Consider the following 24,414-nt stretch of genomic DNA (forward strand, 5'->3'; position numbering starts at 1 on the left):
GGCTGACAGGTTTTGCCCCCTTTCTCATCATCTGACGGGTTTTTTTCCTTCACAGTAAATGGGAAGCATTGTCTAGACCCGCCTTTAAAAATCAACCACCAAAAAACCCCAAACCAAAACAAAAAAAGCCCTGGCACTGTAATCAGTTGTTCCAGTCATGAAAAAAGAAAAGGTGCGGAAGTTTGGGTCTCCTTTGTCCTTTGTGGAAAAACAGATGCATGTTGCAAAAGCTGACTCCACTGCACATATCCAGGCAGAGAGACTGGGCTTTAGAAATTAAGAGCAGGATACAAGCACACGGTCCTTTTGTTTGCTGATAGCAAGCTGGGGGAGTGGATGGGATGGTTCTGCCCTGCAGAGTCCTCTGATAGATGATATTCTGACAGGAGCTGTTCTATGCCAGTGGTTGTCTTTAACGTTTGGTCCATATCTAAAGTCCTCTATATTTGTCCAGTGGTGAGAGCACAGTTGTACAGTCAATAGCGGCTGTATATAGTTTTCCTCACTTTACTTTATTCTGTTAATCTAATATGCAGGGACTCAGGCATTTTTTAAGGTGGTGAATTGTGATCTGGGGTCATTGTAGCCATTACTGCCTGCATCTCAGCACGCACTACACTAGCTTGATCCAAACTCCAGGTGCAGTCTCTGGTGGGCTGCATCTTTGTCCTAGGTGAGGGCACCAGTGATGTGCTCAATGTCTAAGCAAACTAGTTGTATCCCTCTGGCTTCTAGCAAGTTACCAGCATGCCTCTCAGATGGGGAAAATTTGGGCAACCTTGGGGCAGGGTCTCCTGAAAACTGATTGATATGAAATGCAGTCTAACAGTAGCCACTGGAGTCCGTGAGTGTTGAGTTTGTCATGGGGCAGGGTATTGTTAATCTTTTGTGACCCTGAGCCATGTCAGGTAATGGGGGCTAGGAAGCAAAGATCAGTATCCTAGAAATTCTTCTGATTGTCACACTTCCAGTATTTTTTTTTTAAAAGTGGTGTGTCACATGGCTGTTACACAATCTGGCTTCCCAGGTTACCCCTGCTTCACGATACCTGCTTCAAATCAACTTTTCCAGGTATAAGCTAAAATCGTGCAATGTTTTCAGACAGAGAAGCTTAATAATATCCTATTTAATGTTCTGTTGGTGGAAGAAAATCAGTACAAGGACATCAGACTCCTGCTCTGGGATCTCTGTAGATTGCTCTCATGTGCTGCTCCATCTGTGCGTCCTAGTTTATTTAGTTATGTTACACTTGCCCAAAACTGCCCCTGTAGTTTCAGCTGGATACAGTATTCTCCCACGCTTTTTGTTCCAAATACTTGGGACCAAAATCTGAGTGACCCTCATGCTAACACCTGAGGTAGGGGGCATGGCACACAAGAACTCTTCACCATTTCTTGTGAGGGCTTCCTATGTTGTGGTCCCTGTGCTCTGGGGGATGCTGGGACTGCTTAGCTTCTGCTCTCCCTGTGGAGTAACTTACTGAAATGGAGGAAGGACATGGGGCCATAACCCCCTCCTCCACACCAGCCCACGGGGGAGCAACCTGTTCTGTTATAAAGCTTGGGGTAGATTGTTCACACACACCATACCATGTACATGGTGCAGCCCTGGGAGAGATCATACTTTCCTAAAGCACCATTTTGGTAGCACTTCTCGTGGAGTAGTGCATCTCCACCTACCCCATGTAGAGCAGTGGTATAAATGCTACAATCTAGATCTTGGGGTAATGTTGCTGTACACTGTTAAATGGTTGCCACTATCCACTCCATAGACAGCTGCATTTCAGGGATGGATGATGTGATCCATGTATACTGTATAAAGATTTGGTGGCTGGGTGTATGCACACACTTGGCGCACTCTGTGATCTGGCTATGATATCTATGCATCTCTTTTACATGTTTGCCTTTCATTTTAAATATTAAACTTGGGTGACTTCTTTGGTTGTCAGGCTTCAAGATTAGTTTGGAACGGTGGCTCTCTGACTCTGTAGTCACTCACACTAGTGTAAATAAGGAGTGAGTGGAGAATTTGGCCCAAGTGAATATAACTTAGCTGTCATGTGTTAGGCAGGGCTGACAGTGGGGTCAGAGAAGTGCCTGGTCTGTCATTTCCCAACAATAGAATTTCATTAGCTGCTATCAGAATGTTAAGGTTTGGGGGACTTGTTTATCCACCTTTTCTGTAATGCCTTTGCGGTAGCAATCAGCCCTCTCCCTCACTGTCCCCTGCAGGTGTTTCTTGTGGGATTTGTCTCTTCCTGTACTTAGTCAGAGCTGGGGAAATGTCAGACAGCTTTAATCATATTTGCAGTCTAGTGAGATTTGGAAAAATAAGGTATTGTAAATGTTGTAAAGCAGAGGAACCTCTATCCGCATAGCTGTGTGAGTTAACTAATTTGTGGCAATATTTGCCAGGTTCCAGTAATGAACTCCTAGCATGCACGTGAAATGTTCATGCCTGGCAGGATCACTGGCCTCAACCAACATTCTTCTGGATGAAGTATTCCATACAAACTATAGCCCAAACTACTTTGCAGTTAAGTAAGAAAATAATAGGAAAGGGAAAAACTTTCAGACCCTGGCCTCCCTCAGACACCTTTAGCTCAAATGGCTATCCCTGGGAAGTTACGAGTGACTAATGTGTAGTTTAGTAACAAACCTGAACTTCTATCTTTCAAGTTAAGTATACGGCCCTCATAGCTATACTATATGAGCCCTCACATCATTAATGGATTTATGCTCACAACCTCCTTTGCAAAGCAGTATCCCATTTTACAGCTGGGGAACTGAGGCATGGATAGATGAAGCAACTTGCCCAAGATCACACAGGAAGTCTTAAATGAGCTGGGAGTTGAACCCAGTCTCACTAGTCCTGTGCTTTTCCACTAGATCACCCTTTAATATGCAGTCCTTAGCTATTGTTTATATTGAAATCTTCTAAAGGAGAAAGACAATGCTTCTCCAAAAATGTTGACTTTCTTTTAAATAGGAGAAGAAATAAAGACATTAAAATGGATGAGTGCTCTTACCGTCCAGGTCAACTACCACTGAAAAAGCATCCTTGCAAAAGATGTTTTCCCTTAGGAGTGACCTGAATTTCATCTGTAATTATCACACACAGATGTTACTTTCTGACCTGCCATTTCTTGTTCTTACTGTTGTAATGCAGTTAATGTGGAGCCTTGAGAGAACTAGAATGTATCTTAACTAGCAGTCTCTGATTTTCCAGTTTTGTCATTAGCAATCTTTGGTATACCAGAAGTGTTGCTGTGGCAACAGGGAGGAAATTATCATGTGGTTGCTGTACTGTATCAGGTAAATTATTATTCCTTGTGTACACTGTGCTTTCTTAACAAAGCTGTTCTAGGGGGCAAACCGCTTTCTTCCTGTTATCATAACAGTGTTTAGCATAGATTTCAGTGTAGTCAAGAGCCACAATTAAGCATCCTTTACATGAGAGACTGAGACAGAGTGCCTCCTAATAGGAGCTTAGCTTCTGTAATGGGATTTGAAAGATGTCAAATGTGCACGGTATCCTCTAACACTTCTATTTTAAAGTTGAGGCATGATAGCTATCCTGATGCTTAAACTTTATTGGTTGCTCAGTTATATGGCACTCCTTAGAAGGAAGATCTTGAGTACTACAGCATAGTAATTGGGACCATATAATTACCTAGATTGGTGCCCCAATCACCCTTCTGCACCCAAACTCCCTCCCTCTTAGTTAACCAGCATTTTTCACTTATTGGCACCCCCCATTTCCCCCAATGTGTTGGATAAAACAGCTTTTACTGTACTTCCATGCTGTAATTACGTTGCCCCTGAACCTTCTCTTTGGTAAGCTAAATAGATTGAGCTCCTAGTGTTACTATAAGGCAGATTTTTTGATCCTTTAATCATCCTTGACCACTTCCCCAGTTTTTGTATAATCTGCAAATTTTATCGGTGATTATTTTTTCCTCCACATCATTAATGAAAATGTCAAATAGTACAAGAACCAATTACTGTGGGACTCTACTAGAAACAAATCTGTTCAACTATGATTCCCTATTTACAATTACATTGAGACATATCAGTGAACCAGCTTTTAATCCCTTTAATGTGTGTCATGTTAAATGGAGTAAAAGCTGGCTAATTAATAGGCGTCAAGACAGTGCAAGCACTGGCTCTACAAAGTTCCGGAGTACCCTCAGTACAGTACTCAGATACCCTCAGTATCTTAATGGTCCTAAATATGGATTTGGCTGTCTATATTTAGGCACCTAAACAAAAACCCCCTTTGTTTGTTTTTAAATGTCCTGAACTTCTGACACTCAAATTTCCACATCTGTTAAATGGCTTAGTAATATTTCCCTACCCACAAGGCTATTATGAGGTTCATTTATTAATGCTATGCATTTTGTGACCCCACTCATGGAGAGGGCTCAAGAAATATTGTTCTCTCAGACTAGCTTCATGTCTGCCTATCATCATCTCCACGTTGTGATGATTCTGCCTCCTACTCAGTGAGGTCTCTGATGTGACCAGTGAACTTGATGTAATGATTACTTGAGCATTTTCATTACACCGATTTGTCAAACTGAAGTATGCATTAGCACTTATTGGACACTGATTGTCAGGGAGGACCAGTGAACCTGGAGCTTGTGATGGGGCTCCTATAGTACTACGTAGTGTGCAGTGTAGTAATGTCCCACTAAATGCGGGATGTTAACTGTGTCCCCCAGACCCTATTCTCTGCTTCTGTGGCTCTGCACACTGGCATTTATCTGCGAGGATACTCCTGAAGGTCCCAAAATAGAGTATATTACACATATAGAACCTTACATCTGTGGTCTTAAAGGCCCTTACAAACTTTAATGAATGAATTAAACCTTGCACAGCATCTTGGGAATAAACAAATAATATTGACGTGCCCATTTATAGTTGGAGAAACTGAGACAAAGGCTGTTGTCATTTCCTATGGCAGAGCTAGAGAGAGAACAAGAACATTCTTATTCCCAGGTCTAGTCATGGAGCAACATTCCTTCCCTAATCGTGGTCCATTACAGATAATTTTCTGCATTTGGGGCATGGCCCTTGGCAGCTGGAGTTTTATACCATGTAATGCTTATGTATTATTATTATTATTGGGAGGCAGTGTGACCAGCGGTTAGGGCACTGGATGAAGATATGAGAGATATGGGTTCTAAACTCTGCTCTGCTGCTGAACTGCTCTATGACTATGGACTAGTCTCTGTGACTTTTTTGCCTGTTCCCCCTTTGGCCTTTTATCCATCTTACCTATTTATAGTGTAAGCTATTCAGATCAGGGGTAGGCTTTACTATGTGTCCGTACAGTGCCTAGCACAATGAATACTGACTTCAGTTGGGGGTTGCTATGTTTTAATGTAGTACAAGTAAATAATAATTCCTGTTGCTTTCACAGATCCAGGGAAAATTAGGGTCCCATTGTATTAGGTGCCATCCATACGCATAGTATGAGATAGGCCCAAAGAAACTTACAATATAATTTGGCAAGAGAAAGGAAGTGGTGTTGTACAGATAGCAGACAGAGGCACAGAAAGATTGTGACTTGCCCAAGATCATGCAGGAAATTTGTAGCAGAACCAGAAATTGAAGCCAGATCTTGAGTTCCTGCCCGGTGCCTTAACCACAAGCCCATCCTTCCTCTCCATGTAGCATGTGCTGTATTTGCTGTCACTTGCATGGAAGTGATCTGCTTCTACAAAAGCAAAAATAAAATGAAGTGAACTTTAGGAAAGGGCCAGTAATTGTTGTGATTACTCATCCTTTCTATTTACTGTGGAATGTGAAGGCTGAGGAGGTGGGAATGATGTTTGGTGACACATCAAAGGCTTAGTCTAAGCTGCAGAGACCTACACAGGGAGTTAGTCAATCCGTATTAATGTACCCAAAAAATGCACCATGGGATTTAAAATAAAAATGAAAAATTGCAAAAATCTCTTATGACAGTGAGGAGGTTGCTACTTTGTTTTGGTTTTTTTAGGGAAAAATAATAGTGAAATCCAAAGTGCAAAGGCTTCTGGAGCTTTCATTGTGGCATTAGGAAACAGAGAGAGAGAGAAATAAAGTTGCCTCATAAAGGGCCCCATCCTACAAACTGCTGACCACCTCCTGTAAAATACTTGACTACCCTCAGTTCCTGCTGATGTCAGTGGGAGCTGAGGGCATCCCAGCAACTTGCTGGAGTGGCTCAGCACCTGGCTGATCAGATTTGAAGCCCTTAATAATGGGGGTCATATTTACTTGGAGTAAAGTAGATTCTAGAGGCTTTTTTCTCCAGGCAGTTTAGTGCTAGTGAACTTGATAGTGTGGAGAAGCTTGCTCTGACAACACCCTGAGTATTACACCTCTTCCCTCCTCCAGATTACCTGCTTCTAGGGCTGAAGGGGGGGGTTTCTCTGTAGGCATTCTTTCCTGCAGCCTCTCCGCTGGGTGCCAACAGTGTATATTATTGCAGCACCTGTGAAAGCCAATTGAGATGTGGGCCCCATTGTGCTAGGCACTGTACAAACATAATAAGTCCCTGCCCCACAGAGCTTGCAGTCTAAATAGGCAAGTCAGACAAAGGGTGGGAGGAGAAACAGTGACTCACCCAAAGTCACACAGTAGGTTAGGCAAGGCTGGGAGTAGAACCCAGATCTCCTGATTCTCAGGCCAGTGTCCTACTCAGTTGACCATGATGCCTCTGATAATGGGATGGACATGTGTGCCATGCTAATGAACAAGTGTCTGATGGTAGCAATCTGTGATCACTGCTACTTACAGGGGCTCCGTCCTCCCCCTGTAGGATATGGATAATTGCTATGGAGCTCAGTAGGAGTTATATATAGGAGATACTAGAAAGTGATAGTGTCCCTGGGCTGCATTTCATTTGCTGACCTATGGCTGAGCAGCTCTGTATCCTGTTACCATTCATGTGAGCCATGTGGTGCCTCATAAAGATATTTTTGAGGGATGTCAGTATCTGCTTCCCTCCACCACTCCCTGTATTCTATAGCTTCAAGCTGCAGTAGTGCTACTGTAAGCTTTACTGTAGAACGCTGTAAGGGAGGTGGTATTCCCTGCATACTCTCCATTCATGAGTCTGGCTCTTTAAATGCACACGGCTGTTATCTAATGTAAATATGAAAATATTTCAAAATAAATTTTTAAAGCCTCATTACAAAGCTGAGAACGTTAACGATTTGGAAATTATTTTCAGCTGGTACAGTTCCCCCTGTCGCTTTCCTCATCTCCCCCGCTCCTGCACAGTCTTGCTAACGCTCATTGCGGAGGTCTGGCGAAAGCCATCTTACAGTCGGGTCCTTTTTCTCTGGTGGATCCAGAGACATGACGTCAGGGTGTTTTTCTGTGAAGCACACAGGATGTTGCAGCCAGCCAAGAGCTGTGTTTATATTGATAACGTTACAAGTATTTCCTCTCTGTTTCCGAATCAGCAGAAGGCGGAGGAGTGGGGGAGGGGAGGCTCAGATTGCTCTAGCTTTGGGGAAGGATGCATGAGGCCTTTTACGTTAAGGACTCAGCACAGCTCTGTCATTTATTTATACTGCATTTGGGGAAAGGACTTATTTAAATAACGGGACAGGAGAGATTCTCTCAGGGAAAAGACTGACTTGCAAAGGTCTCATACTACATGGGGTGCTCTTTGTTGCTCTGCACTGTGGATCATTTTTTAAGGTGATGAAACAGCTTTGGCAAGTGATACTTGATGACATTAGCAGCTCGCTCCCAAGCCTTCTATTCAGTGATCTCTCTGAGCATTTCTGAACCCTTCTCCTCCCTGTGCAATCTGCTTGAGAATCAACTAACTTTTTTTTAAACATATCTCAAGGGGGCTGTTAAGGCAGACAGCTGCATTACAACTGATGTAATCCTAAATCATGTCCAAGATGTGTTAGCCAACTCAACTGTACAGGCAAGGAGAGACTTACATCATTTTGTCTTCTTCTAATGGCCTTTCTAGCAATTGCCCACAGGGCTGTTCCAGGAATTGTTATGTGTCTTTGATGTAAGTTCCTGTAGCCCTCATCAATACAGTGATAATGGCTATGTATGGAGAGCATTCTCTTTGCTGTCATTGTGCAGTCTGATTTCATCCCTGTCTTCAGTTAGTGAGGAATCAAAAAAAAAAAAAAAAAAAAAAAAGACGTGCCCTATGAACCTCATTCTACCACAGGAGGAGGCAGCCTAATCCAGTGGATAGGATACTATGCTTGGATTCAGGACTCCTGGGTTCTATTTCTGATTCTTTCTGACTTCAGACAAAATTTCACCTCTCTGTACCTCAGTTTCCCCATCTATAAGATGGGGATAATATGTAAAGCCCTTTGAGATTTATGGATCACGAAAGCTTATGCTCAAATAAATCTGTTAGTCTCTAAGGTGCCACAAGTACTCCTTTTCTCTTTGAGGATACAGACTAACACGGCTGCTACTCTGAAACCTGTCATTGGGCAAATAATGCCTTTGTTCCTCCATGCAGTATGCTTAGGCATGCAATAAGAAGGCATCCAGCTTGATGGAAATTGGGAACAGTCCAAAATGCCTTTCTTTTGAAATAAGAAGTGGTGATGGGAGGTGCAGTATACACATTTTCCATTGATCAGTCAGATATGGGTTGCATAGAGAGACTTAAAGAGCAGAAGTGCCATGTGAGTACTAAGTGGTGGTGTTTCAGTGTGAATAGGAAGCCTCCCAGATACAGTGACTCATCTGTTCATCTTTATACAAAATGTTACTCTAAATCCAGTGTTGGCATATGCGAGTAAATCCCAAATGTGTTTTAAAAATGAAAGGTTGGGGAGAGGAGAGAGACTTCCCTATCTTATTTGCACAGAATAAGCACCTCCTCAGATTATCTGGTGGAGGAACCTCATACCTTGCAATCTGAAAACTCCAGAGCTCACAAGTTGCCCTGCTGGGGTCCTTTTGACTGCCCCTGATCTTTAATCATGTACTTCTTAATAAGTGTTTGGAGAAACCATTTTCCAGCAGCTGAATGATTATGGCATGTGGGGGTCTGCCCTTCTGGCCAAACCTATGTTGAATTTTAGCAGCCATGTATGCGCTCTTCTGCGGAGAGGCACACTAGTGTATGGGTGGAGGTGTAAAGTTGAGGCTAATTTCACAGCATGGATTTGTCAAGAACAACCCATATCAAACCAACCTACCTTAATTCTTTGACAGGGTTACTGGCTGAGTGAATGGGGAGAAGCAGTAGACATGATACATCTTGATTTTAGTAAGGCTTTTGACACAGTCCCACATGACATTCTCATAAGCAAACTAGGGAAATGTGGTCTATGTTAAATTAATGCAGGGTGGATGTACAGCTGGTTCAAAGACCACACTCAAAGTAGTTATCAATAGGTCGTTGTCAAACTAGGAGAACATGTCTAGTGGGGTCCCGCAATGGTTGGTTCTGTGTCTGGTACTATTCAATATTTTCATTAATGACTTGTATAACAGAGTGGAGATTATGCTTATAAAACTTAGAGATAAAACAAAGCTGTGGAGGGGTTTCAAGCACTTTGGAGCATAGGATTAGAATTCAAAATGACCGTGACAAATTGGATAATTGGTCTGAATTCAACAAGATGAAATTCAATAAAGATAAGGGCAAAGTACTTCACTTAGGAAGGAAAAATTAAATGCATAACTACAAAATGTGAAAAACTGGCTAGACAAAAGAACTACTTAGAACTACTTAGGGCGGTGTTATAGTGGATCACAAACTGAATATGAGTCAACACTGTGTTACAGCTGCAAAAAAGGCAAATATCATGTTGCAGTGTATTAACAGGAGTGTATGTAAGAGTTAAGAGGTAATTGTCACACTTTAACCAGCACTGGTGAGGCCTCAGTTGGGGTATTCTATCCAGTTCTGGGTGCTACACTTCAGGAAATATGTGAACAAATTGGAGAGAATCCAGAGAACAGCAAAAATGATAAAAAGTTTAGAAAACCTGACCTATGAGGAAAGGTTAAAAACCAGGCCTGTTTAGTCTTGAGAAAAGAAGAGACTGAACGGCAACCTGATAAGTCTTCAAATATGTTAAGGATTGTTCTAAAGAGGACTCTGATCAATTGTTGTCCATATCCACTGAAGGTAGGACCAGAAATAATGGGCTTCCTCTACAGCAAAGGAGATTTAGGTTAGATATTAGGAAAAGCTTTCAAACTGTAAGGATAGTTAAATACTGGAATAGGTTTCCAAGGGAGGTTGTGGAATCCCCATCATTGGACGCTTTTTAAGAACAGGTTGAACAAACACCTGTCAGGTGGCCTCAGCGCAGAGAGCTAGACTAATGACTTTTTGAGGTGCCTTCCAGTCCTACATTTTTCTATGATTTTGTGTTCCTTCTGCTCTGTCTTCATTACTTGTGATCCGTCACAGACTAGTAATTCATACTGAGAAAAATAAATGGCTGTGCTTGAGATGGCAGTAATGAAAAAAGTCTTTGTGATGCAACCTGACACCAGGTGAGGCTTTCCTGCTTTTGGTTTCCTTGAAGGATGGAAGCTTGCATGGTTTATGGTGAAGTTTGCTCACATTCACAAACCTTTGAAGTACAGAGAGGCCTGAGAAAAAAGCCTCACTCCAGTCCCCAAAAGTTTGGGAAGGTTAGGATCTCTACACAAACAATGGCTTAGGACCGTCTGTGCTCTGGAATGAAATTGCTTTGCTTTGTGATTTTTGCATTAAAATCCTATAGTTTCGCATGGTCTTGGTGTAAATCCGGGGAATCTGGATGCTTCTAGGAGGCTTAAGGGAGAAAGTATAACTAGAACAGTTGTACTGAGCATGTGATGCTTCTTGCTTTATATCTGTGCTCCAGGATCTACACTGGTTTACGCTTACCTGTGAGGGAGTTGGTTGTAACCCTAAAAGCCTTAAAAGGTTTAGGTTCAGAATTTTTGAGGCCTTCCCTACAATAGAGAATTAAACTAGTTGTACTAAACCAGTTTCAGCACAAGCAGTTCAGTGTATATGCATTATCCATGCCTGAACCAGTTGAACGCACCCACGTTAGCCCTAGCCTAAACCATTGTTTTCTGGGTAGCTATCCCACAATTCCTGGCTTGGCTTCCAGAAGCAGTGCATTCTGGGAGAAGTTGCAAGACGACCAGTTGAACCATTTCAGCTTGCCTCTGTTCATGCTGGCACTAAACTGTTTCAGACTGAACTGGCTAAGCTTTAACCAGTTATTAAACCTTCTGGAAGACTGGCTGTTCTAACTGGTTATGAAGCCATTTGGGGAACGTTCTTATGTGTGGATGCAATGTTTTCTAAGCAATTTGCTCTCACTAGGGCAGACCAGATCGCAGAGACAACTTCTTCCCTGTGTGATACCAGAGTAGTTCAGATCACTTGATGTGCTCAAGCTAGCAATCCACAGTTTAATCAGAAGGGGCTGGCAGCAGGGTGACTTCAATGAAGGGTCCTTGTCTCTAGAACTGAGTTTCCCCCATTGGTCCAGGAGAGCCTGGGTTTGTTGACCTTTAGGTCATCCTGCAAGTTTGATTTCTGCAAGGCTTTCTGTGGGAAAGAGGGCTGAGTGGGTGGTACAAGTCCCAGTTTGAGTGGGGCTGGGAGGACCTTGTATTTTGGACATTGTTTCTAGCGTGTTTATGACTTCAGTGTTGTCTGGGTGCCCAGAGCTTGGGATGGGCCCAGATTGAAACAGAACAAAATAAATACAGTGAGAACTGATGTCATAGGAGAAGGGAAAAAATAGGCTGAATGTCAAGAGTAAAACCTTCTCTGGCAATGAGATGGCTTAATCAGTAGAACGGTCTGTCAGTTAAGGGAAGCGGTAGAAACTTTGTCCCAGGAGACATTGAAAATTAAACTGGACAATTGCCAATAGCATGTACTACAGGGAATTACCCTGCAATGGAAACTGATTAACTAAATGGGATCTAGTAGGTCCTCTCCATCTCTGACTTCTGTGAGCCAATTGAATTGTGCTTTTAGATTAATTTGTACTGACATCAAACATCAGGTGCAAAACCCAAGCGGATTAAAATGCAATTTACTGAATTTACTAGTCTCTAGTTCAGAAGCCTCAGTGAGAAGCAATGTAACTTAGTGGACACTGCACTGGACTGGGATTCAAGAGACTTGGGTTCTGTTCCTTCGCCAGCTAGCAGGGTGACCTTAGACACCGCTCTGTTTCTCAGTTTCCCCACCAGTAAAATAAGAGTAATGATATTTCCTTTTGTCAAGCTGCTTAAGCTCTACTAGGGAAAAGCTTTATATAAGAGCAAAGTGTTATAGATAACTGTGTTGGACAAAGCTGGGGAGACTATTCTGTGGAGTGCAATCCTACACATGTTCCCTGTATGTGATGGGGCAGAGAGATGGACTAACTGACCTTAGTAGTAGGACTTTTCCATCTCAGTCGTCTATCCTCCTGGATGTGGGTGTGAGTAGTGGTTGGTAATGCACCCTGTGATTGAGCTGGTACAGGGAAGTGCCACAGGAGCTCTAATACAGCATGTTCACTTTCTTTTCTAGGTCAACATGGATTCGTGGTTCTTTGTCCTCTTGCTTGGAAGTGGCCTGATGTGTCTAGGTGCGCACGTCACTACCTCAGGTGAGAGATGATGTTCATCGCTTCCTCTCCTTCTGGTTGTAAACAGTAGTCGGGATTGAATGAGGAGATCCTCAGATCCCTAGTGATTTATTGCCCTCATCCCCTTAATTACCTGCCATGAAGAAGTGTCTGACAGGAGTTGGAGATGGTAAAGATGATCAGTATATGGTGTCTGCTAGAAGATAATGCTGGACCTGCAAACATCGAAGATCCTCACTTATTGTGTGTGTGTTTGTTTTTTTTAATTAGTCATGCTCATAGTTAAGGTAGCAAAGGCAGGGGATAATATCTGTCTAAAACATCTGCTCTTCTATTGCCCTTATCACTGCAGGATCTAAAGCCATCTCCGTACTGTGGGATTGACTTTTTTGCATTGATGTAGCTACAGTATGCAAATCCCAAGTGTACATGTGATGCAAGATGGAGCTTGCATTAGTGCAACATACCCAGCGACCTACTGGGATAAGATACATTGGTCAGGCCCCATTGTGCACCAGTGCCGTGTGTTTATATTAAGGATTTGCACCAGTGTAACGTATCAGTGAAGTCTGACGATGCAATTCCCCAAGGCTAAGCAAGCCCTATATGCTGATTAAGCAATCTTACCAGTGGTCCAAATGAAAAATTCTTCCTTTCCGGACCCTAAGTCTAGTATGTGTTTAGAGATACTGAGATTGCGTCAAGGGGTGTGCACTGGATACACCTATCACTGCCAGTGCATGCCAGGTAATAGGTGCTTTAGGAACACACAGATACTGTATCAGCAGGGTTTATGCAAATTCTTTATAATCCTTGGTTCATTGATTCCATTCAGGTGGACAATCCTGATTGCCTGATGGGGACAGGAGGGAAGTTTTACCCCACAGTGTGCTGGCTGGAACCCTGAGGCATTCGTTGCATTACCCTGAAGCATTTTTTAGTGGGCACATCCCACCTGACCAAAATCCTGCAATTGTGGATGATAGGCATTGGTGGCCTTTGTGCCTTCCTGTTGGCAATATCCCCCGCTGATCTTACTGCCATGACAGGGAATATAGTGGGAAGTCATCTTTTCCTCCATTCAGATCCTCACACAGTGCCAAGTGAAACTATATTTGGACTCTGTTAACTCAGTACAAACGTTTGCTGTGTCAAATGATAGTTGAGGTCAGCTGCATTTAATACTGAAAACCTGCCTTTTAAATAATCTATGGTTGAGAATGAATGGGAAGGATTGAGATTGTCACATATCCCTGGTTGTCTAGAGCCAGACCCAGCTCCCATTGAAGCCACTGGAAAGACTCCCCAGGGATTTCAGTGGGAGCTGGATCAGACACCTACCAATCACTGAACTCCTGCGGTTCAGATGCAGGGCCTAATTCTCCTTTCACACTAGTGTTATTCTACTGAAGTCAATGGAGTTGCACTGAAGTAAAGTCAGAGGAGAATTGGTCCCATTTGGTGTTCCCAGGTTCAGCTGCCCCAGTGTTGGGGAGGGGAAGGAATAAAAGGACATTGGAGGTTATCTTGTGCTTTGTTACTTCCAGTGCCACCGTCCGTAGAGCACACCTCCACCAAGCATTCCGTGAAAGCCCCTACATCAGAGCCAGATGGCGGAAAGGGCACTAATCCAAACAGTCTGAATGCTAGCTCTCCAATGACCGTACCTAGCATGGCGCCTGGGCCTACTACCACGCAAGCCACAGAGCTCCCTCCTCACACCACTGTCAGCTTGCTGGGTAATGAAACCCATACCATGAGGACAACTGTGCCTGCACCTGGGTCCACCTCCAGTCCACCCAGCACGACGTCTTCTGCTGCACAAACCGCTTCACAAGACATAAAGACAGTGCCTGCAATGGGGAACATCACTGTGGCAGTAACTTCTCCAGAAACCATTGTCACTTCAGGTATGGCAAGGACACTTTTCATTCCTTCCTCTTCTTCCCTGTGCTCCAGGCCCCTCGCCCCTTTAATACTGGCTTTATTCTTTTTTCTGTTTGCTGAGAACATTTGGAAACCAGAAGTAAACTTTTTAGGGCCAGCTCCCCAGCTGGTGTAGACTGGCCCCTCTCCATTGAAATGAATGGAGCAAAGTTGACTTACACCAGCTGATGATCTGGCCCTTATACTTAGAAGACAGGGAAATGAAACCCAGGCTGTGTCCAGGGAAGAACAATGGTATGTGGCTAAGGCACAGGACTGGGATGCCAGGAGTCCTGATTTCTAGTCCCATTTCTGCCACAGGTTTTGGGCCAGTCACATCACCACTATCTCTTTCCTCATCTGTCTGGTGATACCCAGTCCCAAGGGTTGCGAAGTCATTCTTTAAAAGAACACATAAGCAAGAAAAAAAACTCACTGGGATCCTGCTCAGCTGAAGTGCTTTAGTGGTCCAAAGGGCAGATATTATCACTCTGTATTTGTATTTTGATAGCACCTAAGGACCCAGTCAGGGAGCAGGGACTCCTCATACTGGGCATCATACAAACACATATGAAAAACACGGTCCCTGCCCCAAAGAGCTGATGATCTAGGTCACCGTTCTGAATGGGATCCAAGAAGGAATTGCCCAGGAAAGGGATCAGGGCCCCCTAACAGTAGGTACTGAACAAGTGAATAACACAATGGCGGACCCTGCTCCAGAGAGCTTACAGTAAAGGCCACTTTTATAAATGTGGCCCTTGATTTCTGTGCCGCAGATTCTTTGTATAACCTGAGAGACTGTGTGGTTCAGTGGCTAAGGCACTGGCCTGGGGGGCAAAAGACCTGAATTCTATTCCTAGCTCTAACCTGCTGTGTAATCTTGGGATCATTTCGTTCATCTGTGCTTGTTTCACATCTGTATAATGAAGAGAATACTTCCTGTTGGGAGAGATTCTCAGTCCTGTTATGCTGTGGGTCTGACTAGATGGCCATAGTTGTCCTTTCTGGTGTTAAAATCTATGATTATGTAAAATGGGGGAAATCACTCTGCCACACAAGAGGGTTTCAAGTGCTTTGTGATCCACAGATGGAAAGGGCTGTAGAAGTGCTGGGGATTGGAATAACAATGTCTGGTGAAAGGAGTAAGGGTTCAGTCACTGACACTCATTATGGTTTGTTTTGCTTTCTCTAGGTGAGCCGTCAAAAGGCCCAGGTAAGCGCTTACCATTAGACACTCACTCTCTATCCTAGGGCCTGACTGGTTTTAACTGAACCCTTGTTTCGATCGTTCTTCATATTAAGGTACCATTAATATATATTTTATAAAGGGTTAATAAATGACTGATAAATGTTATATGCATGTTACAGACACAAGTAGCATGTATTATCAATTGTTATAAGCGCCTCACTAAAAAGTGTTTAGAGCGGATCATAAGCCATGGTTATAAGCAGCCTGATGGACTCAATAACAATCAATTAACTACATCTAGTAGTTTATCAACTCTTTGTAAACTATTTATAAATGGATTTGTATGGTAAAGTGTGAGCCTTGTTTCTGAATGGTTGGTTCTACCTTTTTTTACTCAAGCTTCCTCACTGGTCCCAGGTGTCTGCCTTGCCATTCCCAGGAGGGAAGTGGGTCCGTGGAAGGAGATGAGGGTGGGCTTTTTCCCTAGCATGAATGTTCAAAAGAAGCTAGCTTTGTAAAAGCTGGAAACTCTGAGAGAAATGCACTTTAAATCTCCAAAGCCCTTTCCATTTATTTTTAGGCTTTGAACTTTGTGTTCAGTGAATGGTTTGGTTCTTTTATGTTTTGGAAGCAGTACCTGTTCATCCCTCGCCTCCTTTTCCTCTCCCCACCTCCTCCAGCCCATATGCCATGTGCATGTCACAATGTTTTAAGGAAGACAATTGTTTTATGCTGCTGCTGACTTATCAGGAGATACTACAAGTAAGAAAAACACAAACAAGGATCACAGAAGTTAGAGGCTGAGAGAGACCTATTAGGTCACATCTGGTCCATCCCCTGCCAGTCCATAGCTGTTCCCTACAGTGCTTTGTCTTACAAGTGTGTGTCTTGCAGGGTAGCCATTCCTGGAATTCTTGGACCCAGCTTCTTTATTGGATCAGGTCTTCATCTGATAAAAATTGGCATCACCCCATTAAAGGCAGTGGAACTATTCTGATTTACACCAGCTGAGGATCTGACCCATAGTCTTTAGACGCATGCATGAATGCACGCACGTGGTCACTGTTCTCTGTTGCACTGGTGTAGAATTATGCCCAGTGGGTAGCTACATGCAGTCACATTCTTAGGGGGCTCTTGTCTTTCTCACTGAGCCTTGGATGGTGCAAACAGAGCTCAGATTTTACATAGCAGCAGCCCCCATTTCAGAGTCTGCTCAGCCTGACTGTGATCTCTGGATTCATCTTTCTGTCTGGCAGCACTTTTTGCTTCCTCCTTCACTAGGCAAAGCTAATGGGACAAGTACAGGACTCTCTCTTAAAGGGGGCAATTTGCTTATGTGCTGAGACCCCAGTGTGAGGTTAAGTGGCAATAAAAGTGAACAGGGTTCTCAGTGCTACAAGCCAGCATGTATTAGAATGTAATAAAAAGCTTGAATTCCATTTGAAAATGGTATTTGTCATACTTCCACTGTTTACAAACAAGTGATTTCTTTGCCTTAAGAATTTCCTCAGTCTTGTGTGCTAGTTTTACTCCTGTTCTGTTTGCCACTGCATATTATATTTTTATACAAAATAACCTTGAGTTCTTCTCAGTTTATTTTTTATAGTCCATTTCAGTAGCCATTGAAACCTTTGTCTGCCCATCCTTCCTGGACCTGATGAGTGGTCTGTTTCTAGCAATACCAGCCCCAACTGCTCAAAAATCATGAGTCAGGTCTCAAAAACATAAGATCAGTTTAAATATCATGAGATTTGGGGGAAAAAAGTTGCAGTTATTTTATTTGGTTTCTGAGACATTAGGGCTCACTCAGCTCATGTTTTCAAATTTTTCTCCACAACCAGAACAGCTAAAAATGTACTTTTTTTTATTGAAATGAAAGCTGAGGTTCTCATGTAATCACAGCACTCCAGGAGATAGGGAGTCAAAAGAAGAACCAAATACTGTGAAGCAGGCACTAAAAACACAGGGGTTAATTGTGTCACAATATTGTTCGGTCTCAATTTCTAACACCCTCCCCCCCCCCAGTTGTTCTTACAATTTGTATTTCTGTGTGGCTAAGATATTCATGTTTTGTCCTTTTTTGTTGTGCAGGTGATTCTGATCCGGACAGAAGAGGTGAGAAGTTCACATCTCATTTCCATGTTATGTCCGTATACTGTGTGTTCCTCTGCTAAGCGTCACCAGCGGTGCTTTGGGTTTTTTTAATAGTGTTTGAAAGAACAGAATGCGTTCTTAAGGGCAGGATATCGAAAGTGCTCAGGGGCCAGTTTTTCAAGAGCTCATCACCTATTATTGGACTAGATGAGCTCAGCTTCCATTTAGATATCCAAGTAAGGTCCAGATTTTCAGAAGTATTCAGCCACCCAGAAGCTCCCCATGTGACCATTCTGATCAGATTTTTGAAAGTGCTTTCTGCCTAATGATATCTTAAACACAAAAAAGAAGCTTCCAAGAAGTAGAAGACTGGACAAATGACCAGGGAAGAGTGTAAAAATATTGCTCGGGCATGCAGGAGTGAAATCAGGAAGGCCAAATCACACTTGGAGTTGCAGCTAGCAAGGGATGTTAAGAGTAACAAGAAGGGTTTCTTCAGGTATGTTAGCAACAAGAAGGTGGTCAAGGAAAGTGTGGGCCCCTTACTGAATGGGAGAGGCAACCTAGTGACAGAGGAAGGAGGAGGATCTGGGGAACTACAGGCCAGTCAGCCTCACCTGAAATCATGGAGCAGGTCCTCAAGGAATCAATTTTGAAACCCTTAGAGGAAAGGAAAGTGATCAGGAACAGTCAGCATGGATTCACCAAGGGCAAGCCATGCCCGACTAACCTAATTGCCTTCGATGATGAGATAACTGGCTCTGTGGATGAGGGGAAAGCAGTGGATGTGTTATTCCTTGACTTTAGCAAAGTTTTTGATACGGTCTCTCACAGTATACTTGCAAGCAAGTTAAAGAAGTATGGGCTGGATGTATGGACTATAAGGTGGATAGCTAGCTAGCGAGATTGTCATGCTCAACGGGTGGTGATCAATGGCTCCATGTCTGTTTGGCAGCCGGTATCAAGTGGAATGCCCCTAAGATCGGTCCTGGGGCCAGATTTGTTCAATATCTTTATTAATGATCTGCAGGATGGCATGGATTGCACCCTAAGCAAGTTTGCAATTGACACTAAACTGAGAGGAATGGTAGATATGCTGGAGGATAGGGATAGGATACAGAGGGACCTAGGCAAATTAGAGGATTGGGCCAAAAGAAATCTGATGAGGTTCAACAAGGACAAGTGCAGAGTCCTGCACTTAGGACGGAAGAATCCCATGCACCTCTACAGACTAGAGACCAAGTGGCTAGGCAGCAGTTCTGCAAAAAAGGACTTAGGGATTACAGTGGACGAGAAGCTGGTTATGAGTCAGTGGGCCCTTGTTGCCAAGAAGGCTAACGGCATTTTGGGCTGTATAAGTAGGAGCATGGCCAGCAGATCGAGGGATGCGATCATTCCCCTCTCTTCAGCATTGGTGAGGCCTCATCTGGAGTATTGTGTTCAGTTTTGGGCTCCACACTACAAGAAGGATGTGGAAAAGTTGGAAAGAGTCCAGCAGAGGGCAACAAAAATGATTAGGGGGCTGGAGCACATGATTTATGAGGAGAGGCTGAGGGAACTGGGATTATTTAATCTGCAGAAGAGAAGAATGAGGGGGGATTTGATAGCTGCTTTCAACTACCTGAAAGGGGTTCTAAAGACTCATAGACATTAAGGTCAGAAGGGACCATTATGATCATCTAGTCTGACCTTCTGCACAATACAGGCCACAGAATCTCAGCCACACACTCCTGCAATAAACCTCTCACCTATGTCTGAGCTAGTGAAGTCCTCAAATCATGGTTTAAAGACTTCAAGGTGCAGAGAATCCTCCAGCAAGTGACCTGTGCCCCATACTGCAGAGAAAGGCGAAAAGCCCCCAGGGCCTCCTCCAATCTGCCCTGGAGGAAAATTCCTTCCCGACCCCAAATATGGCAATCAGCTGAACCCTGAGCATGTGGGCAAGATTCACCATCTAGATACCCAGGAAAGAATTCTCTGTAGTAACTCAGATCCCACCCCATCTAACATCCCATCACAGGCCATTGGGCCTTTTTACCATGAATAGTTAAAGATCAATTAATTGCCAAAATCATGTTATCCCATCATACCATCTCCTCCATAAACTTATCAAGCTTAATCTTGAAGCCAAATAGGTCTTTTGCCCCCACTGCTTCCCTTGGAAGGCTGTACCAGAACTTCACTCCTCTGATGGTTAGAAACCTTCATCTAATTTCAAGTCTAAACTTCCTGATGGCCAGTTTATATCCATTTGTTCTTGTGTCCACTTTGGTACTGAGCTTAAATAATTCCTCTCCCTCCCCAGTATTTATCCCTCTGATATATTTATAGAGAGCATGGATTGATCTAGACTGTTCTCAGTGGTAGCAGATGACAGAACAAGGAGTAATGGTCTCAAGTTGCAGTGAGGGAGGTTTAGGGTGGATATTAGGAAAAACTTTTTCACTAGGAGGGTGGTGAAGCACTGGAATGCGTTACCTAGGGAGGTGGTGGAATCTTCTTCCATACTGGTTTTTTAAGGTCAGGCTTGACAAAGTCCTGGCTGGGATGATTTAGTTGGGGATTCGTCCTGCTTTGAGCAGGGGGTTGGACTAGATGACCTCCTGAGGTCACTTCGAGCCCTGATATTCTATGATTCTAATGTGTTTGGGCTCTGTAGAAAATCTGGCCCCTGCCTGGCACCTGTGGATGTTAAATTCTTTTGAAAAAAGTGCTTCTATTGGGGGTGCCAAACTCTTTTAAAAAATCTGGCATTAGAACCTCCATAGATCTGGGTAAATAATTTGTATCTATTAGAGCTATTTGAAGAATTTACCTCTCCTTTTCTGCTTGGGAATTGCCTGTTAATCATGATTTCCCCTAATGTGTTCATTTTTCAAAGTATTTGCCAAATAATTCCTGTGAATAATTCTTGTTCATGAGCAGATCTGGCAGCAAATAATCAAAATTCCAGCTGTTTTGATTATAATGATAGGTCATTTGGTCTGTTTCTGTCATGTGATTAGTTGAGTTTAGTTTAGACACTCAGGTTTCCCTCTGGAATATTTGCAATTACAAATTAATTCAGAAATATTGGAATTGCCAGACCGGAGCAGACCATTGGTCTTTTTTGTTTGGTTTTCTGTACTTTGAAATTAGCTTTCTGCAGATATTTTAGCAATACTCTGTTCAGTGTTTCAGCTAGATTAGGTTACAAGGTGCTCCAGTTAATTTGGTTAGATTTGCAACTCTCATGATTCTATGCACAGTGTAAATAACTAGTTAGATACTCTGTTTCTGCAAATGTTCTTGTCAATAAACATGTTTGCTAGAACATTCTCAGAAAGTGAAAACAAAAGGGATACAGGCCAAGTGAATTCATTTTAAAATTTGGCTGTACACCTATGGAAACTTTCTGCACAGTTCCCCTACCTCCAGCACAGCATGTGTATTGTTCAGTGCTCTCTCACACCTGCAGATGCTGAAACAAAAAATTGCAAAAATGTGATTTACTTTTTATCTCTGCTGCTGTTAGTTTAGTTTTTGCACTTCACTGGCTTGGATAGTTAAACTAAGCTGGTCAATTTCATTTCCTGGTTCTTAGGGACCAGTGAAAGGTGTTGATGTTTTCAGTAATGCAAGGGGGATATTTAAAGGAACACCCACATTTTTTGAGTTGCGCTTTTTTTGTTTTGTTTTTTTTTTAAGTGTCATGAACTTTTGTTCCCATTCGATACAACAAAACATTTTTATTGCCTGAACCTAATTTTTTTGCCCTCTGTGGGGTTGCACTAGGGTACCTGAGAGCAGAATTTTATCCTGTGAACCAGATCTTCTGTTGGTGTAACTCACTGTAACTCCATTGAAGTCAGTGAGTTACACTGATTTATACCTGCTGCAGATCGGCCTCATATTTTCATTCTGATTTTACTCTTCTTTCTGTCCAGATACTCTAGTGTGGTGCCTGAACCTGCATTATTTACTCATGCAAGAGCTCCCCTTGGACCTGGTTTGGTTTCTTTTACAATGATGTGTACATTAAATAGTTCCATTGACTTCAGCGATGTTATGACACTGTGAAACCATGACAGAGATTAAAATCAGGCTCATTAGCTGACTTCATCAGGACTGGTTGCTGCAGGATCAGGCCTGTTATGAATAGAGCATCTTAGAAATTACACTGGAGTTTTCCTTTAAATGTAAGGAGCATTGTGAGCAAACATTATGAAGAGTTTATAGGGAAGTGAAGGCTTTGAGCAAATATAGTTTGTCTTCTTTTAAGTCAGGGCAAATGCCCTTTGGGAGCTACTTAATTTTAAAAAATGTATCTAGTATCGGGAAGAGGGAAATTGCTGGTACGCTTGTAAAGAAAGTTACAGCAATATCTTTAACAATATCTTTAATGACACTTCAAAACTTATCCCCCTTAACAAATTTCTAGTGGTGTCTCTAATGCAAGCAAGATAAAGGAGCTTTCACTGAAAGTGAGTGAAAATGTTCTGTATTTTTTTCCCCCCGTGATCATTAAACTTTCAAGAGGAGTGGTGCAAGATGGTAAATGTCAGAGAATAAATCACACTTTGGCTACTTATTATTTAGGGCTGTTATATAAAAAACAAATAACCCTTTAATTTTACTTATACACTCTGTGTGTGTGTGTGTGTGTCTCTCTCTCTCTCTCTCTCTTTCATATGTACACCTATAGCAGTTTCTGTGTAAGATATGTTCCTAGAAACCTGAAAGAATTTGGTTTCTCTGTTCGTTTTTTAATCCTCAGATGGCTGTAGTTTGGAATTCCGAGTGCTACTGTAAGATTCATTACTGCAGAACATAGGGAGAGTTGAGCTTGATGGATTATGCCAGAGAATTAATGCCTCTTTGTTCTTTGATTTGTTTCTTTAAATATGGTATTTTCAGAATGAAAATGTGTATATCATACCAGATCGTGGTTTTATAGCATTTTCACTACATTGCACACAACAGGGCCATTCAGAACTTCCTCAGGATTAGACCCGGAACCACCTGTTCCAAAAGCAGTTAATCTAGAGGAGAATCTCCTTTAGGTGAAAGCAATATAGGGACTATGATACAAAGTTGATCAGTTCTGATTCCATCCAGCAGAAGATAGTGTGTGGGGGGGAGGGGTGCATTTGTGTAGACATGTGCGTGCATGCACACACACACATACCAGTTCGTTACAATATGTACAAAGATAGATATATTATCCAGTAGTTGGGGCAAAGGACTGGAAGTCAAAACTCCTGAGTTCTTCAGGAGATCAGTTCACGTCTGGCTCACTGTGTCAGCTAGATGTATAAATTTTAAGGTCAGAAATGACCATATTATCAAGGTTTACCTCCTGTATAACACCAAACAAGTCATTTCCTCTTGTAACTCCTGTATTGAGCCCAGTAACTTGAGTTTGATTAAACCGTATCTTCTGGAAAGACATCCAGTCTTCAGATAAAGACAAGAGATGGAAAAGCCTCTGTGCCTCCATTTTCCCATCTGTAGAATGGAAATACATCTCTACTGTATAAGGGTGTACTGAGGCTTAAATAACACAAGTAAAGTGCTTTGAGATCTTGGGATGAGAAGCATTATATAATTGCAAAATATTGTTTTTCATAGATATTGCTGAATTTTATTAAAAATTCCTAGTAATTCAGAATTTACAGGAGGCCCATTATAGTAAGCAACCTCCAAATTTATTCCTGTACCCTGGGGCTGACGATCTAAGAAGATAAGCAACATGTAAACAGTTTGGGAGAAATATGCAATAACAAATATAGTATCTTACAGTATATGTTGGTACTCTTTGGTTGTTGTGAGTATCAGCCTATTCCAGTTGCCCCTCAGCTGCTTGCTCCTCACCTCTAGTTTCTTGTAGGTATCTCAGCAGAGGTGAGCCTTGAGAAATATGGAGGAGAAGGAACTTGGCCCTATGGATCAGTTCAGGGAGGACATTATGTACATATAGGGAGACATGGGGAACAGTGCTTCATCCATTAGACCACACTCCCATCTCACTGTCGATTTCCTGGTACTGTAAATATAGAGATTAGGCCTGATCCAAATGCTGTTGGCTATGGGGAAGTTCCGCTTCAGATCCCAACTATGCAGCATGCACGTACCTATTAGGGCTGTCAAGCGATTAAAAAATTAATTGTGATTAATTGCACTGTTAATAATATAATACCATTTATTTAAATATTTTGGATGTTTTCTGTGTTTTCAAATACATTGATTTCAGTTACAACACAGAGTACAAAGTGTACAGTGCTCACTTTATATTTATTTTTTATTGCAAGTGTTTGTATTGTAAAAAGACAAAAGAAATAGTATTTTTCAATTCACCAAAGACAAGTATTGTAATGCAATCTCTTCATCATGAAAGTTGAACTTACAAATATAGAATTATGTACAAAAATACTGCGTTCAAAAATAAAACAATGTAAAATTTTAGAGCTTGCAAGTCCACTCAGTCCTACTTCTTCAGCCAGACAAGTTTTACATTTGCAGGGGATAATGCTGCCTGTTTCTTGTTTACAATGTCACCTGAAATTGAGAACAGACATTCTCATGTCACTGTTTTAGCCGGTGTCACAAGATATTTATGTGCCAG

General features: G+C 42.4%; 1 protein-coding gene across 2 annotated transcripts in view; it reads left to right on the top strand.

Moving 5' to 3' along the window:
- The window catches only part of PTPRA (protein tyrosine phosphatase receptor type A), a 265,339-nt gene that overhangs the window by 183,085 nt on the left and 57,840 nt on the right, over positions 1–24,414 (top strand). For both annotated transcript variants that reach the window (XM_084627114.1, XM_084627115.1), the window contains 4 exons: positions 12,544–12,622; positions 14,149–14,511; positions 15,720–15,740; positions 17,808–17,831. In XM_084627114.1, the coding sequence (XP_084483240.1) occupies positions 12,544–12,622; positions 14,149–14,511; positions 15,720–15,740; positions 17,808–17,831 (487 nt within the window). The remainder of the gene's footprint in view (positions 1–12,543; positions 12,623–14,148; positions 14,512–15,719; positions 15,741–17,807; positions 17,832–24,414) is intronic.

This window comes from Lepidochelys olivacea (assembly GCF_965140295.1).
Source record: "Lepidochelys olivacea isolate rLepOli2 genome assembly, chromosome: 4".
Taxonomy (NCBI): Eukaryota; Metazoa; Chordata; order Testudines; family Cheloniidae; genus Lepidochelys; species Lepidochelys olivacea.